At 43.1% G+C, this 18598-nt stretch overlaps 1 protein-coding gene across 2 annotated transcripts; it reads right to left on the bottom strand.

Annotated features, from left to right (window-relative positions):
* Nucleotides 1-2351: 2351 nt before the first annotated feature.
* Nucleotides 2352-13479, bottom strand: CYSLTR2 (cysteinyl leukotriene receptor 2). 2 transcript variants are annotated; one of them, XM_032099748.1, is made up of 3 exons: nucleotides 13162-13479; nucleotides 5134-5236; nucleotides 2352-5052 (listed from the first exon to the last, which is right to left on the bottom strand). In XM_032099748.1, the coding sequence occupies exons 2-3, from the start codon at nucleotides 5230-5232 to the stop codon at nucleotides 4288-4290; spliced, it is 864 nt and encodes a 287-aa protein (XP_031955639.1). In that variant the 5' UTR covers nucleotides 5233-5236; nucleotides 13162-13479; the 3' UTR covers nucleotides 2352-4287. The 2 variants fall into 2 exon arrangements, with proteins under 2 accessions (XP_031955639.1, XP_031955638.1); XM_032099747.1 differs by having other exon boundaries at nucleotides 2352-5236; nucleotides 13162-13477.
* Between the last annotated feature and the right edge of the window lie 5119 nt (nucleotides 13480-18598).

Here is an 18598-nt window from a genome sequence, read left to right on the forward strand (position 1 = left end):
AGTTGCATCTACCACGGCTGCTCAGAAGACATAATATCACCCAACAGTTAACGTGCTCAGCACCTCAGCATCTGGAAATGCAGACTGCAAATATGACAAGCAAACTGCCAGCCACCACTCTGAGCATTCAAGCCTTGAGTGATGCAGTATGAGAGGTGGACCAAGGTCCAGAGCTTTATTTCTCATCTTCAGAAGTAAAGGCTCACATTTTGCTCCTGTGAACAGGAATGTGACTTGTGTGACCAGGCCCCTGTGTTAGGCAGCTTTATCCTTTCAGCTGTAAAATCAAAGGAGAAGGAGTGGTGGAATTCTTGCCAGTTTTTCTGAAAGATGGAAATGGAAATTGGGACAAAGAAAGTTACTTGAATTCTTTGGCCACCTTAAGCTGTTGACTGGTGGATGAACAGATGTAGCTACATGACATCAGCTGAATGCAATTAAACATACTGCTTGTCTTTGCAGATGTCCAGGGAGATTCCTGTATATACACAGCACAACATGTGAGAAGGACAGGACTGCACAGCACGTTGGGACAGTCACAGTGCCTAGCAGGTCATGCTCAGTGCTGGCCAGGAAGCTGAAGTACCTCAAACAATACCAGACTCTCTCAGGAAATCTGTTCTTGCACGGTCTTTTAATTAGGCCATCATTTAAAATGCCTCAGATACGATACTCTAAGATGGAGAAAAAGTCTGATGCCTGCTCTGCTGCCAGCACAGCGTGCTGTTGTAGCATAAAGGAATATGCACCTCAGAAGGAGATGCTGAGCAGCAAAATCTGCACCCATTTCTCCCAACACACTTAAGAGCCAAAGCAAAATACAAGCTGTGGTGACAGGATGTATGTTGAGGAAGGCAGAGGATATATCACAAAGATTAGTGGGATAATGCATTGATTAAAATACAAATAATAAAATCATAGAATGATATAATGGTTTGGAACCTCAGAGATCATCTAGTTTCAGTCCCTGTACTGTGGTCAGGGACACATTTCATTAGACCAGTTTGCTCAAAGCCCGATCCAACCTTGAACACTTTCAAGGGTGGAGCATCCACAACTTCTTTGGGCAACCTGTTCCAGTGACTCACCACCCCCACAGTAAAGAATTTCTTCTTAATTTCTAATCTAAACCTGCCCTCTTTCAGTTTCAAGCCTTTTCCTCTTGTCCTATCGCTACATTGTCTAAAGTCCCTTTCCAGCTCTCCTGTAGTCCCCTTTAGGTACTAGAAAGGGCTAGAAGGTCTCCCTGGAGCCTTCTTTTCTCCAGACTAAAATACCTCCAGCTCTCTCAGCCTGTCTTCATGGGTGAGGTTCTCCAGCCCTCTGACCATCTTTGTGGCCCTTTTCTGGACTCGCTCCAACAGGTCCAAGGCTTTGTCATGTTGGAGGCCCCAGAGGTGGACAGAGCTCTCTTGGTGGGATCTCATGAGAGCAGAGTGGAGGGGAAAGACCACAGTCATGCGATGCTCCCCTGCTTGCTGCAGCACCACTCCATCAGGCAGTCACAACCACACGTGGTCTCAAACTGGGGCTAAAATGCTAATGTGAAGAGTGACATTTCCTTCTGCTCTCTCTCTATGATTCTAGCACAACTTTGGATTAAAAAATTACCTTTGTCTAGAAGTACCAGTGGTTCCCTGAATGACAGGGAAACATGCATATGAAGGTAGATCATTTGCTGCTGCTGCTTAAGGGTCACAGTCACTTAAAGACTTCATTTCCTCTTCTTATGTCTCCTTCAAGCTCACAAGTTTACTGTTGCTTTAATTGTCTATACACATAGCTATTCTTAGATTTTGCCTCCTGGAAATTTCAGGAAACATACCAAAGTACTTTTTAAGGGGTATGTGATCCCTTGAGGGACCTAGAGGCATTGCTAGGAATTTAACTGTCAGCAGCTTTATTTTTTAGAATAGATATGGTGATGCTTTTTAAACTACATTTTTACTACGATACTTCCACAGTGAAGAACACTAATCAGCTCTGTGAGTAGAGACATGCAAGAACAATAAATGGAGAAATGGCAGTAAATGGGAACATGGCGTGTTATACAAGTGTTGTTAAAGCTTCATGAGAAGATCCCTAGCAAGGAGGGTCTTGAATCCTTTTTTAAGTAAATCGTAATTTAAAAAATCTATTCCTTCACCTGCACCTCAGATTTTGACTCATGTTCCTCACTATTTTGTTAGTAAAGTAAATAAGGCAGCAGGATGTTCTCACACCTCCAAGGACATTTCACCCTTGTGAAATAATAGCCCACTTACAGAAACTCAGTATCTGTTTCTTGTTCTTTCTCCCCCTGCACTCAGAGGAGATCCCTTGTTAGCTGTGCGATCAATAAAAAATATATCTTCAGCCACAAGTAAATCTACTTTATTAAAACACAGGTCTGCCAGTTAATTCAATTGCCAACAAAGTTGTAGCATGGTCAATACAAAAAAAAGTGACTTCGTAAGTGAGATACATATATCCTTTTGTTGCAAAATTATCTGATAATCGGATGCATTGGATAGATACAGACAGAAGTACGTTGGTGAGAATACACTGTGGCTAATTTTTTGCATTCTCTTGCAGTATTTGAAGTGTATGGTATCTCATGAGAGGCTTCAAGCTTGTCACTTGTTGATGCTCAGGTCCGCTCCTGACAGGTGAAAACCACAGAAGAAGAGTTTGCCCCTTCCTTCCAATTATGTGCCTGCTATATCTGCACAGGTTACCATCTCAATCATATTCCCATTGCAAACCACTGCTAATACTCCCTTTTTCACCAATAGCATGGGATCAAGGAGTTCACATGGCATCATTAGGTCAGATCTTAGGTATGCTGATGCATTATTGAAATAAGAATTTGGAGCATGAACTTTAGTGAAGACTTCTGATAAAACTCTGTGCTTACATCAAAGGCAGCATCAAGTGACTGAAATAGATTGAACATAACTCTTAGATAGCCAAGAAAAAAATGTGCCTTTCCCAGTGTTTTGCCAAGCACTTTTCCACCTGACCAGCAATGATTTGTTTTCTGCATATTTCAGACAGAGCTAAAAATAGCTTGCTGCTGTTATTTTTGTTTGGGAGCAGTAACATTCAGTTTGTGAAGTACTTTCTCCATAAAAAGTTCAGAGCATTGAGAAGTACCTTCACAGGCAGAAACCTTCCTTTGGTTGAATTTCACAGTGAGGGAAGGCTTTCAGCATTTTTGTTAGTTTTCCTATAAGACTGGCTGCTTTCTTGGAAAATATGACTAAATTTCTTGTCTGTTTTTAGTAAACGATGAGGTAATTAAAACCATAATCTAAATATGGTCAAAATGAGTTTGGAGCCTGTTTTCACTTAGGTCTGATTTTTAGAGAACATATTTTAGAAAATATTCAGAGACTTAAAAACACAGCCATTTGATGAAATTTTCCAAAGTACACATAGAAGTAGCTTCCCATTGCTTTCTAAAAATGCTCTCCTCCACCTTCTCTGTTGCCCATCTTTCTTCCTGTACCTGGGTTAGTGCTTTCTTGTTGCATTCGTTCATGTTTGATGTAAGGAAATTCAAACGAACTGGAAGTTAATCCTATGAAAAAAGGGATCAGTTTCTGCCTCAGAGGAGACAGAAGATGAGGGATTGGAGATGTCTTTGGCAGCAGTTTGCTGTCAGACTGATTTACCTGTGCAGAGGAAACCACTCCCTAGCTACCTGTTTGGACTAAAATAATTTTAAAAGTTTGTCTTTGGATCCCTGCATGGGAAAGGAAGTGCTTAGCCTCAGCTTTCTGAAAAGCACTGGCAACACTGGGCATAAAAACAAAGCGTTGCAATGACCTTGAAGGAATTGACGCCACATGAAGAGCTGCAGGATGCAGCCCAGTGCTCTGGGCGCCTGCATCCTGCCCTCACTGCCAGCAGTCATCTTACTCACAACACTCCATGGTGATGCCACTTACTTGAAATCATTCTCTCACTTGACAACCCATGAAAATGTTAAGCAGAATACCTTTGTGGCTGGCTCAGAGTGGAAAATTTAGAAATGTTAGTGACTTCCGAGCAGCCTGAGCCGGTGCTAGGTCCTGTTTGCCTCTCTTCCTGCTTTTTAAGTCAGTCTCAGCAGAAAGCATCATTGATGCTTTACATTTCTTTAATGTGCAACCCCTTTGCCAGTGTTTGCAAGGGGAACTGGCAGGCTACTGTGAATCTGTAGGGAATCGCACTGTCTGAACACAGCCTGTCATTGGATAGTATGAGCCCAGTCTAATTATCCCATCGGGACCACGCATATATTGTTATGCAATTCTTCACCAGCTACCTGCAGCACAGACTTCTGATTTTTGCTTTGAAATTTTCAGCAGCAAAGTAATAGAGGATGGGATCGAGGCAGCTGTTCATGGCAGCGAGGCAGAGAGTGACCACCAGCGCTTTGTGCAGGTTGGCCTGGCTGCAGCTGCTGTACATCAGGTGGACAGTTCGCAGGACGTGATAGGGCAGGAAACAGATGAGGGAGAAGATGAGACTGATGATAATGGTTAACAGTGCCTTCTTGTGACAGATCGCCCTCTTGCTCTGCAGAGCCCTGGACTTGAGCAGCGCTCTGATGGCAAAGACATAGCAGAACACAATTGTGCAGAACGGCAGAATGAAGCCCACGACAAGGACAAAGCAGTTCATCATGAGGAGCCTGTGTGTGCTGGAGGGGTGGAGATCCAAGCATTTGACAGGGTTGCTGTAGCCAGCAACTCCCTTGTTTAAGAGAGGGCTGGAGGCTGCCAGCACGAAGATCCATATGGCCACGCAGGTTATCCTGGCATACTTCGTGTTAGTCAAGTTTCTGCGTTTGAACGGGTGGACGATGGCTATGAAACGAACCACACTGAGCACGGTGAGGAAATAAATGCTGCAGTACATATTCATGTACAAGGTGTAAGTCATGATCCTGCAGACAATATCACCAAATATCCAACGTGATCCCAAGAGGAAATATGTGGCCCGAAAGGGCAAAGTGCTCACAAACATGAGGTCTGAAATAGCCAAGTTCTGCATGTAAATGTTTACTGAGGTCCTTCGTGAAGTCTGGAAGAAAACATAAATGGAGAGGCCGTTTCCAACAGTGCCCAGGAAGAAGATAAAGAGATACATGATGGGATAAATTACTTGTTTGAAGTCGTCAACTGTACAGTTGGAGGAGCTGTTAGTGAAGTTGCCATCTAGCGTCACCTTGGAAATGTTCGTAGTCTGAGCCAGCGCCTCCATTTTTCTGCCAAAGTGAAAAGAAGTGGTGTGAGTTCTGGGTTACGGGCTGGGCAGAGAGTTTGGCTATGTGAGACTATTTCACTGAGGGCAGAAATTGCAAGATGCAGACAACAGTGGGAAGTAAGGGTTCGTTAATGAATAATTACTTGTGATGTCCCAGTAAATACACATCTCAAGACACAAGGCCCCAAGTAAGCTCTAACGAGTTTCAGTATTACAGCAGCTGGTTGTTGTCTCAGCCTGTAAAAGTGCTACCTTTTAGAGGTGCTATCTGTGTGTTTTAATGACAAGTCTCTGATCTTCACTGTGCAAAACAAGCCAACTTGCTGTCAGCCATTTTGTGGCAGGGAGGTTCTGAGCTCCCAGTCACCTAGCATGGAAACATCAAAACCTGATCAGAAAAGAAATCACTGCCCACTGCTAAGTCCGCATTTCAAATTAGGGTGGAAAGCTAAAAGAATTGAATTTGTCTCTTGGAACCAGGGAAATTTTTCTGGTATGTTTTTGGCAGTATTTCCTGAGCAATAGCAGACATATTTTGATACGTGTATCAATTAAGGACATTTTGACCTTAAACACTGGCAAACACTGTGCTAATTATGCATGGTTCCTTTTTTAACTCCCTCCTCCTCACACAGTATTTCTTCTTTTTTGTTAGCGTCTGGTGGCTTTCTGTCTCTTTTTGTGGGGCCTTTGCTTCATGTATCACTCTCTTAACCTCTTTTATGCTCATCTGCTCTGCAGCAGTCAGTCATCTACACACACTGCAGCTTCCAGGGCAGCGCACATTTGCAGCCCTAATGAAAATGGCCTCTAAGAAAATGGGCTGTGTTCACGGAGAGTGGCATTTTTCCTCCTGTGAGACTATAATTCAATCAAATCAAAACCACTCACCACTAAAACATTCTAAATAATAAATTAATTTTTTTCTCATTAGTGTCTGTTTCTTTTCTGATCTCTTGATTTCTTATCTCAGCTGTCCTGCAGCTAGTAGTATTTTCAAAGGAAGGTGTCAGTATTGCTTCTTGTTTGACAGTGGAAGCAATTCCCTCTTTGTATCTGCCAATATATTCTAAAGATGGGGTGTGGAAGTTTTTAGCCTGAAAACCACAACTACGTGGTATTTCCAGATGCATGGAAAAGAAGCTTTTAATTTGCTCCAGTGAGAGTGATAATGTGCCCAGGGTACATGACTGCACCCTATCTCTTATTCTGAACCTCACTGGCTTCACAATTTGAAACTAATTTGTTTGTACACATGGAGCCTCCCTGGGGGTAAATTTGGCTTTACATTTGGGTGCTCTGAATGCCCAGCTACCCAGTGTGGTATTCCCACTGTGCTATAAATGGGAACTAATTTGCAAACTGAAGCCATGGTGTGGGAGCCTGAACTATGTTCAGAAAAGCCCATGGTATCTCTGGAATGGCATCTCAGAGTCTGTCCAAGACCCTCAATATAGCAACCAGATGTGCCCAGCAGGCACCTTTCATCCAGCCCCACTGAGATGGGAAGCGTGGGAAGCACTTCCTCAGGCTGGGCTCCCAAGGAAGAGTTCCTGGATATTGGGTCTCAGCAAAGGCCTGGACTGAGGACTTTGCTGAGACCCAATATCCATGCTCCTAAAGTTAGTCTCTTCCTCATTTGAGATCCTCTTTCCTCACAGAGGAGAGAGAAAATATATTCTTCTTAAAAACAAATCTTTTGCAATCAAAGGACTTCTAAATGTTTTGTTTTTCTTTACAGAAAAATCGTCTGATATACATGTTTTCTGTATGGGATCAAAGACCAGCTTTTCTCCAGATTGAATATGATCCCCCCATTTTGCACAGAAATATTGCACCCTGAGGTACAGCAAAGAGAAGAGCCCTTCTGACAGTGTTTTCCTGTGGTCCAAGCATCCTTGCTTTTAGAAACTCCAAAACAGAAGAAAATATTAGGAAAGGGATCTGCCACCTGTTGAAGCATTCCCGTTGTGTGTGGAAGCTGTGAGATAGAGGAGTCAAATGAGTTTGGAGCCATGGATAAATTTCAAGCTCTGCTCAGCACTACGAGTGATGGCTTGTGCCCAATGCTATCTGATGAAGGATGGGATTGGGGCAATGAAAATTCAGTTGATGAAAAGCCCTTGGGTCCCTGCACCCTCGGGAGAGCACTACAAGCACAGGGGCTGAGGCACTTTGCTCAGGCTTCTCATATGAGGGTATCTAGGTAACAACTACCTATTCTGTCCTCTATCTGTATAAATGCTCCTCAATTCTCTTTCCGGCCAAAGGCTGAGACTAAAAGTAGAATAGTGCATGTGCAATTGAGAAAATTCAGTATCCCTGAACCTGGCAAGAAAATCAGTTCTCAGACTCCTCTCCAAATTATTCAAACACAAGTTTCAAGCTGTTATGGGATGTCTAAGAGAAAGAAACCGGAGACCAGTCATCTGAAAGCTCTTAAAGCACCATGGTGCCTGCCCTCAGCAAAGGGCCAACAATGACACATGCCATTTTCCTATGTAGACACTCCTGTTAGCTGTGTTTTGACACACAGATCAAAGTAGAAAGGAAGGTGAAGTGAAAGATTTCACATGGGACTACCTCAACCAGCCACAGAGAATAAGGGGAGAATTTTAGCCCTTCTTGAATCCAGGAACTGTTATTAGCCAGTTAAGGTTAGGAAATGGCTCCTAGATATACAGAAAGAACAACCTATCTAAAGGCAGGCAATAAATTTGTTTTCAGCAAAAGTGTCCAGATGGTCTCCTGGATCGGGAATGAACAGGATGGGTTAAGAGTGAAAGACTGGACTTAGGACTTTTCTGGGTCCCCCAAAAGAAGGAAGATTTACAGTAAGATCTAACAGCCCTCTGAGAAAAAAAGGAGAGAAAGGACAAACTGAAATGGGATTCTCTCTTCAGTGGTACTGAAAGAGTTCTGTGATAGAAATTCTCTAACAGGAGATTTTTTCTATATGTGAGTGTCAGTGACGGAAGCTATCAAATGGAAGCAGCTGACACATGTCCTGAGGCTCTGACAACCTCCCTGGCAGGAGAAAGAGAAGATCAGCTGAGCAAGAAAAAGGGAGCCTTTTCTGAAATAATTGCTGCATAAGTAGATTAGAGTTTGGGTGGGTTTTTGTCTTTTCTTCATCTCTGTGAAATCTTTAAAAAATATTTACAGCTTGATTAGTATGGATTTTATAAATAAATATTTACCTTTCATAACAAATTACATATATATTATAAACTGCATTTATTTATTACAAATATATATTTTGCCTTTTAGCTTAGCCTGGCTTGAGTTCAATTTAAGGTAAGACGATAACAGAAAGACATTCCTTGACTAAGGTGAATTTTATGCCCTTAGCAAATGGATGGGTGTGCAAGACAGGTGGGGGGCTGATAGAGCAAATGTAAGAGGATATTTGTTTAATTGAAGGAGATAATAAGCTAATAAAAATGCCCCAAGCCCGTCATATTTTAAGCTCAGGATGCAGGTAGCAGTCTAGCAGCAGAGGTGAAGCTGCCCAGGGTGTGATATGTATGTCCACCTCACCAGGGTGTGTGTGTGGGGACACAGCGGGACAGGGCTGGCTGTCTTGAGGCAAGAGTGGCTCAGCAGGAGCAGGGGAGGAGCAGGTCTGCCCAAGGAACTGACTTTCTGAGGTTTCTATGCAGATAATTTGGGGGTGTGAGAGAGGAGCTGGTGGTGGCTGTAGTCATTGTGGGTACCAGGGATGAAGGCTGTGATGTTTGGGGCTCCGCTATGAGGCAAGAGAAGCTCAGTCAGACCCAGTACTGCAATGAACGGATGAGACAGTAGAGAGTAGAAATTTAGGTATGTGAGGAAGTGAGGGAACAAAGGCAAGCAATACGGGAAGGAGAGACTACACCATACCCGATGCAGATTCAGGCTGCTGGTGCTGCAGACTGAGAGGTTTGCAGAGGAGTGTTTAATTAGAAGCAACAGGGGAGCTGAGGGGCATAGGAGAGCAAAGGGCTGGACTGACAACACTTTGTGAGGGCAGTGAACACGCATCCAGTGCACCTCTGAAAAGGCCAGGAGGGAAAAAACGTCCAACTGCAATAACTAGGGAAGGCAAATCCAACTGCCCACAAAGCCCAATAGACTGGCACATGCTATCTTGAATGCCTGATGAAAACCAAATCTTACGTGTAATTCTGCACTGATGCAGATTCAAACCTGAAAAAGAGACAGGGCACCTGTCAGGCTTGGCATGAAACCAAAACCCTGGTGCAAGGGAAACCTCAGAGACCTGCAGGAGCGAGGATAATCAATAGAAGCCTGTGTTGCCATGCTACCAGCTTTATGGTAATGATAGTGTAGGATGCTGGGTGGAGGAGTGGCACTGTGCATGAGGGACTACATTACTTGCAACAGTGTAAAAATATTGTGGCTAAAGAGAAGCACAACAGGGTTCTTGCAGGCAGACATCATATACTCTAATAATAAAAATATAGTACTAGGAGTGCACTACTGAACTCCTTATCATGATTATGACAGTTGCCAGAAAACATTAAGTGAGGGTAGGATGATGAAAGCAGGTAGCAACAGGAGGAGGCTTTGAGTGTCTTTATAAAGATGCAATGCTGCAGCAGAATGGGATGGGATGTCCATATGCAACAACTTCCTGGTTCCTTGAATAATTAGTCCTGCAAAAAAATGCCATTCTACCTTGGCATTCTACCTCTACAAGATGCCATTTGATCTTTAGTGCTGTACAGGCCCTAGTTCAAGCAGGTTTTGGTGGAGGGAGTTTTGTACTGCTAATCACAGTAGAGCTGGGCTCAGCAGCATTGTGGAACAGAGAAGTAGTCCGAAAAGAAAGAAGCCTACATAAATTTCGGGGCTGTTTAGGAAAACAAACAGAAAATTCAACAAGCCTACATTCCAAAAGAAATAGGTATTTTAAGAAATACTGAGCCCAGTGTCTATCAGTGAAATGGTTACCAAGACTATTATAAGGAAAAGATCTCCATTTGGAAAGCAGAAGGCTTGTCAAAATGGGGAGAATGGGAAACATGACAGATTAAATGTGGAGAGGAAACTAGGAGCGTTAAAGAAAAATATAGTGAAGAGCTTCTGGTAAAGGGTGTTCTGATTGACAGTAAGTTTTGTAAAGCTACTGAAAGATGAAAACCACTTGGGAACTGGCAGGATTGCTTGGTGACAAAAGATCTCTTAGGGACAAGGTCATAGCAGGAAAACTCAGGGAATTCACTCTTTTCAACCAAAGATGTTGGGATATTTTCATGTCTGATGCAGTAAAAAGGTCAGAGGAGCCAGCTCCACTTGACAGATGTGGGCAGGAAGTATTAAACCAACCAGATAAGTGGGAGGCCAATAATTGAGACCAGATGGCACTCATATCAGTATCCCAAAGGATCTCAACTGTGAGACTGGTGGCCAAGGCACGTAACCCACCATTGTAATCAGGCGCGGTGCCAGGGGACTGATGTGTCATCAGTGCAGCTCTCATTTACAAGAAAGGCTTGATAAGGCAGCTCAAGGCCATGAGCTGGTCATCAGTCCTGGGAACTAGTGACCACTGGGAACGATTTCCTCCTCTGGGACATTTTAGGGGCATCTGTAGTGAAGAATGAAGGCACTGAGGTCATTGAAATGCCAGTCTGCTGAGAAAGAGTCATGTCTTCTGAAAAGGGAGATCCTGTTCACTCACCCGCTGAAGGGCTGTGATGACAATGGATGAAGGGCACCCAGTGGCAATTTCATACATATATTTGGATGTACATATATGGCCGAGGGAGATTTTCCCCTCTACTTCACTCTTATGAGACCCCACCTGAGCACTGTGTTCAGCTCTGAAACCCTGACATAAGAACTTCATGGACCTGCTGGAGGGGGCCCAGAGCAGGGCCATGAAGATGATCAGAGGGCTAGAGCACATCTTCTGTGAAGACAGGTTGAGAGAGTTGGGGCTGTTCATCCTGGAGAAGAGAAGACCCCAGAGAGACCTTATAGCAGCCTTCCAGTACTTAAAGGAGCCCTACAAGAGAGCTTGAGAGGGACTTTTCACAAGGGTATGTAGAGATAGGACAAGGGGGAATGGAATCCCTGGAAGTGTTCAAGGCCAAGCTGAATGGGGCTTTAAGCAACATGGCGCAGTGGAAGGTGTCCCTGCCCCTGGCAGGGGGTTTGGAGTGAGATGATCTCTAAGATCCCTTCCCACCCAAACCATTCTATGATTCTATGATACGTGTGCATTTGTAGAGTTGCATTTGTCAAAGCCTTCGACATAGCTCTGCAACAAAGGTTTCTTAAGTACCTAAGTTGCCAGAGAGCTGGAAGTCACGTTCTTTTGTGGGCTGAAAGCTCGCTGAAGTGTAGGAAGTGAAGTGAGGGCTCAATAAATCAGCAATGGAGTCCTCTAGGGTTTGCAACTCAGACTAGATTTATTCAATGTTTCTAACAACAGCCTGGAGATGATAATTCTCCAGGTTGTTAGATGCGGTGCTGGAAGGGTGGCAGATGAGAATCAGTATATTTTAATGTAAGGTGATGCATGCTACAGAAAAATAATCTAAATTGTGCCTAATTATATGAACTTTAAACTGGCTGTTGCATTCACAGTGTCTGGAAAGGGCACTTGGCACTTGGCCATTGCTGAAGTCATTGACCATTTGCTGAAGTCAGTTCTGCACTGGCTACAGCAACAGAAGCAACTAAAATTGTCAGCAAAATGAGGGACACCATCAAAAAGGCTATGGAGAACAGAGTAGGATGTCACCTTGTATAAAACCTTTATGCATTCCCATAGTGGGCAGCTCTTGTCTCTACACTGAAAACAGAGATTATGGAGTTAGAGAACATGCAGAGAGAGGCAAGTAAAGAAGTCAGCAGCCCTGGGCTACCCAAGTTCTTGCAGAGGGCAGTCAATCAAGTCATATGGCATCTCAGCAGAGAATGGGATGAGTTTCTGTGCCATGCCTGGACAGAAGGACACAGTCCTTTTGAAGATGTGTGGTGGAGGGGTGCTGCTGCTAAAGGCCTAAATACAAAACCTCCACTGTGCCTGGAGGTGTAAATACACTCTCAGTTTCTAAACTGCTGATCTGAGATCTGCTGCTCTGAAACACTGGGTTCACTATAACATGAGGAATGACGAAACAACTTCATTTTAACAAGACATTCTTCATATGCAAAGTTAAATGGGGAAGTCAGGCTGTTCCATCAAAATATACTACTTTGCTATGTAAAGTGATAAGTATATAGAACCTCTTCTGTGCCAGGAAAAAAGATGGTCTTTGCATCTATCACAGTAACCCTTTGTCTGAAGAGGATCCCAGACACGTGAGTCTGTTGTTTATTACCCAAATAGGAAGGCAATTATAATATCTCTGCTATAGAGGAGATCACTTGCATTTGCCACTGCACTTCCAAGAAAAACAGTTCTCATGTCTTTTTAAAGTTCCTACTGGCTTTCTTGCAAATATTCACTTTGTGTTTCAGGAGCAGCATTACCAAGAATAAATGAAAAAAAATGCAATATTTGGAATTAACACTAAATTCATCAAAGCATGGCATATTATTAACCTTTCTAAATGCACAGTAACAAAAAAAAAATCAAGAGTCTGACATTTAACACCTTTTATTTTTGAAGTTTGCCATAAGCCAAATGCACATTTTTCATCTAGTTAAAAAACAAGGCTCACTTAATCAGATCCACAACTTCATTGTTATCTTCCATCTGGCAAACAATCCTAGTTACATAAATCTACCCTTTTTTTCTGCCAAAAATATTTCTCAACACCATCTTTGTCACGGAGAAGTTTGGTCAGCTATCACTGCTTCTGGCAAATAATACACTAACTGCAAATAATAAGAAAGAAAAGTAGGTTGTATTTTAATCTTTGCAACCATTTTATCTACAGCAGAGAAAGTAGACAAATCTTGTCCTACCTCAGCTCATGCGCCTTCTGGTGTGTTCAGTATTTCCTTCTTCTGCTTGCTGTTGCTCAGAGACTTCAGGATTTTTAATGGAAAGGAAACCCACAAAAACTTGATGCAAAAACCAAGTACTACTACTGCAGAAGCCAAAGAAAAACCATGAACAGGGTAAAGGGAAGTAAATCCTGGTTAAAAGTTCTTACATATTCTTAAAAGAGAAATGTTCTCAGCTCAGGGACTGGTGCTAGCAGTCACACGGCAATCTTTCGTTACTTTCACCCAATGAAAGAGACTCTACAGCTACATGGCATGCTGAGAAGCATTCTGAATTTCTGTGTTCGGGCCCACACTTCTATATATGTGCTTTCATTCCTCAGAGTTGCTCAAAATATTAAGAGGAGATGCCCATATAATCTTTGCATGAATCATTAAAGATATTCTTGGAATTAGGGAGAGGATATTTGTTTTGATTACTTCCCAGAAAACACACAAATAACAAAATCGTAAACAGTCTACTGGGATTTGGTGCATAATCTCATTCAACTCATAATTCAAGTCTGAGTTAACAAGCTGAGGGACTAATTTTCCTTGAATTTTTATAGGAACAGATATAGCTCTGTTAAGCCATGAGCAAATGGCTGCAGTGAATGCCTTACTCCCTTCTTATGTTTCACTACTTCTTAGTGGAGCAATGCTGACTGCACAGATGGGTGTTCAGAGCCCACTGCTATTGTGAAATAGGTTTCTATACACACTACAGGTGTAAAAGCTTGATTATTTCTGTTCTGTGCTGTCAGCACGTGCAGGTGGACCAGACACGTTCAAGTGCCTCCTGCTTGCTGTGCTGTATTTCATACTGGCAGCAGGTCAGGAGTCCACACATGGCTGCTTAGCATAGCAGATGGAGAGTCTCCAAAAAACCCAACTTTCTTGCCACCCACACTTTTAGATATCTACACCCCAAAGTGCTTTGGATAAAGATTTTAATCTCTCCTCTATATTACCCCTTGTACATGTAAACTTGAGAACATCCAAAATAGTGCTTTGGGTGTGCTCCCATGTGGGGTCATGGTGGCAACGTGCAGGCTGCAAAGACTGGTGTCACCAGAGCTCACAAATCCCTAGACCCACAAGCAGCTCTGTGGGTCCTCTTTTTTAGCATGGAGCTGATAAAGGACATAGAAAACCACCTTAGCTAAGAACTAGTCTAACTCTTTTGGTCTCCAAGGTGAGCACAAAAAGTGGGTTTTGACACTCACCTGTGTTTGAATTGACAGAGCAAAGCCAACTTAAAAAGCTTCACAGTAGAGATCCACATCACTTGAATTTTCAAGGCACAGCATGACAACGAATTAGGACCCTCTTGAAACCACTGTTTGCCAACTCTTGTGGCATCTAAGCCCATGGATAAGTGTCCTCTTCCAGCTGTGGTTGTGCTGGCTGCTTTGGTTACTGTCACAGCTGTTTCCCTCTCTGCCAAGGTCTGCCTGCAGAGTGGCTCGTAGGTTCTCCCTAACCCCACCCAGTTGTTGAGGCAGGTACTGTAGACACCTGACTCAGGACGTATCTTCTCACCCAGCTCACATGGACTAAAGCAGGGTGGAAAAGATTCTGTGAGCTGCTCTGTGGACAGAGTCCTTTGGGAAAGAGCCATGACATGCATCAGGAACTGCGGCTGCTTCAGCCAGTGAGGTCACTGCCAAAAGGCAGCTCTGGCCTCGGTCTTCATTTGGGCAATGCCCCAGTAACTCAGACTGCATCTTATCTGCAGCTGGCAGAGACTAATTTAGGCATTGCAGTAGCAGTCTGATGACATCCCCATCACAAGGTGTGTGGCAATAATCACTTCGGGACTGATGGGCAGCCTGTTCTCAGATACAGGATCAGAGGCTGAAATATGCAGAAAAGTTAAGACACTGATCACATTTTATTTTCCTGAGATATTTTGAGAACATCTTTTTCACCATGAGATATGAATATCTTCATTGCCTGGGTAATTTCCCACATTCACCTTCTTAAACGCCCTGCTTTCTGGAGAGTACTGCTTCCTCCCTTTTATAAAGTAATTCTGTGTTTTGCTTTTAGCCTGGCTTTGAACAAATGAGGTTGGCTGCCAACTCACCCTGCTCCTGATGAGCTAGATCCGGAGTGACTGCTTGGAATTTTTTAGAAACATTCACTGTATGACTCAGCTTCCGAGGGGAGTTTATTACATTTCTTACTAATAAAAACTTCAGTAATTCTGGAGAAGACATCTCAGAATATCATGAAGAACCAAAGACTTTCATCACAAGATGCTGTGTGCTTATCATGTATTCAACAGCAGTTAAGAGCCTAGACTATTTCTGAATTTTGAGTCCCTAAAATGCATAGAGGTTTGAGGACACAGCAGAGTGCAAACGACCCCTCTGGGCTGCAGCTAGTCTCCATCCTGCCTCTGTTTCTGTTCCATTTTGCACTTCTGGCTCCACAACAGCCCAATTTCAAGACAGAAATGCAAGAGGGGGTTGTTCATACTATTCCTTCCCCTTTCTCATAAAACCCCATGCCCTCCAGCCCTGCACAGGGGTACTGGACACAGAGGAGGGCTCCAAATGTGTGAAGAAGCCAGATTTTGGGTCTGAAATAAGTACTCCAGGCTAAGTAAAAGCAAAAATTCAGACTCTCCTTCAGCTTTTCCAAGTTTTCTATAGGCTAGTTCAAGCGTCCTTTTGGGCTGAGCACTACCTGCTAGGGGTGCCAGTCAAGCAGCCTGTGTACCACACTGCCTGTATAGGACACCTTGGACATCCCAAATATACGTCATGCCATCATGTGCTCCATAAGCCAGGCCTCCACCTCCAGCAGTACTGTGCCACCCTAAAGTCAGGTGACGTGCTGTCTCAGAGTGGTCCATCCCTACCCCCTTTTCTGGTGCATCCCTCCAGCACTGCAGTCTCACTGGGCAGTTTCATCTGCTCCACACCTCAACAGAGGGGCCAAGAGCACCTGAAACCCACACGGGTCTTGCTGGATGCACACAGCCCAACAGAGTCCTGAAAGTTCATCAGCTCACAGAGCATGGACACTCTTGCACAGCAGCTCCAGCACCTTGGCTTCCCACAGACACAAGGACTGTGCATGGGAGACATGGAAATCCCCAGCACCAGGAGAGCTGGGGTGAGATACCAGGTCTCCCAGGCAACCCAGGTGAAGCAGCCTGCATATTTTTCCAGTTGCTCAATGTTTTGCTGTCTGGAGGCACAAACTTCTAGTGGCAAAGTTTCACTTCTTTTCATGCCAAAAAATTTTTGATAAAAATGGATCTGTCAAACAGACAGAAGGGATTACCTCCATTGAAGATTTTAGCACTGCATGACTTCAACACGGCAGTTTAGCCTACTAACACACATCTATTTCCAGAGACCAAAATTACAAGCCGACATTCATTTTCTGTGCAATCCAGAAAAAAACAGCATCCAATGTTAGTCGCTCATCTGCTGTCAGCCATAAGGCTGGATGGATGGGAAGACGAAAGTGACAGCTGCATGAAGAAGGGGGAAGAAGCATGGGCAATTTTAAAAGGAATTATACAGGAAGGAAAAGCACAGACGGTTTTCAAGCTGTTTCTTTTGCAACATTAGTAATGGCATCTTTTTTAATTGCCTGTGGTCCTTTCTTATTTGTTTGCAGTTCCTCGTTAAAATACTGTTGAGAGTGGAGGAGCGTTAATACATAGCTGGAATGGAAAAAGACATCTAATGCTGTCTTTAAGTAAAATAAACTGTTCTTTTTTAACTATGAAGCACTAAAACTGGTAATATTTTTGCCAGCTTCTTCAAAGGTGGCTGTGGGCCTCGGGAAAAATTGATTGTCTCCAAAAGCTGTGGAGATGATGGCAGCTGGGAGCATTAATGCTCTTCCCAGAGAATAATCGATCCAGTCTTTGATTCTGAAAAGACTGAACTGGAGTAGTCAACACCAAACAAAACACCAAACACCTTCTATGGTCTTCATCTAAAACCCATTGACATCACTGGAAAGAATAGCGTCTTTTAGGATTAAAACCTAAATAAGACAGACTCGGAAACCATGACTGGAAAAAAAACCAACTCTTTTTCTTTTTCCTTCAGCTAGCTAAAAGCATTTCAGATCTAACATGTGCAAACTTGTCAGTATGTCAGGTATATTCTGTCTTCTCCATGTAATGTACCTTTCAAAACCTTTCTGCAGCCATTTCTCTACCTACCAATCACCACGGTGCCAAAGTTGCTTTCTGCTTGTGTTATTTCTGGTTCGTGTGTTAGACATTACAGGATTGCACACTGCTGGGATAATGAAAGTGCAGAATTTGAAGGATTTGGCAATGAATCTAGTTACCTCTATCTTAAGATTTGGTCTTCCAAAGACTTGTTGATTGTATTTGGCACATGTATGCATGCATGCACACAGTGCTGTGTTTTGGTCTGTGTTTACCACATACTAAATGTTCTGTGAAACCTGAGAATTCTGCTGAACTCTCCTTCCACACAAATATAGAAACTCAAAGCAAGATAAGCTTCCTTTTTCTCTCTCTAATGACTCTTTCATGATATCCCTGACCCAAGAGCTGGACAAAATTCAATGACAACATTCTAACATCAGAATGCCCAGACGTAGGTGCTCTGCTTCTTATATCCAGTGGCCAAACACCCCTGTAAAATACAACCTGCGAGTCCTTCCACATAACCCATGACCACCAAGCCCACTTTCATGTCAATGTACTCATCAATGATAGTTAGCAAAAACTTTACGAGAGACTACAATGTGCCTCTCTGCACAATGTGGGACATAAGTCTCTTGTCATCTGAGGCTGATGGGTTCCAACTGCCAGAGGTCCCTCTCCCTGGAGCATGTGGGAAGTTCTTCCTGCAGGCACTGACTGCTGCTGACACGAAAAGTAAGTTTAAATTTTTGTCCTTGGTCTGGATTTTAACGATGTTTCTTCAGATAAAACTCAGATGGGATTAGATCTCAGTAGACACATTTTCTCTTCTACTGACTTTGGGAAATGGTTTATTGTGCGCTGTTTGATGTTTTTTAAGCTGTATTTTATAATGGCATATAAAAGTATCTATAGATGTGATTTTGAAAGAGATCATAACATGACCTTTTGTCCCTTTTTTTTGCTCAGAATTTCAGGAAAATATCCATGTGTCTGTGATGAGCCATAAATACATTGAAAAAAAACAAGGTCTATTCATAAATGGAATTTCTATCCTTGAAAATTGCTAGAATGACGTATTTCTTTTGTAATTAGTTTGCAACTAGTGTCCCCCCAGATAAGAGTGAGAATTCATTTAAGCTCATCTTTGTCCCAGGCTACATGTTTTTGTGATATGATTTCATGAAATCCTCTTGATAGTCATATACTGAAAACAAAACTGTCTAAGAAAGGCTGGCTATGGTGGTGACACAAGTGGGAGAGGGA

Source organism: Corvus moneduloides, chromosome 2 (assembly GCF_009650955.1).
Source record: "Corvus moneduloides isolate bCorMon1 chromosome 2, bCorMon1.pri, whole genome shotgun sequence".
NCBI lineage: Eukaryota > Metazoa > Chordata > Aves > Passeriformes > Corvidae > Corvus > Corvus moneduloides.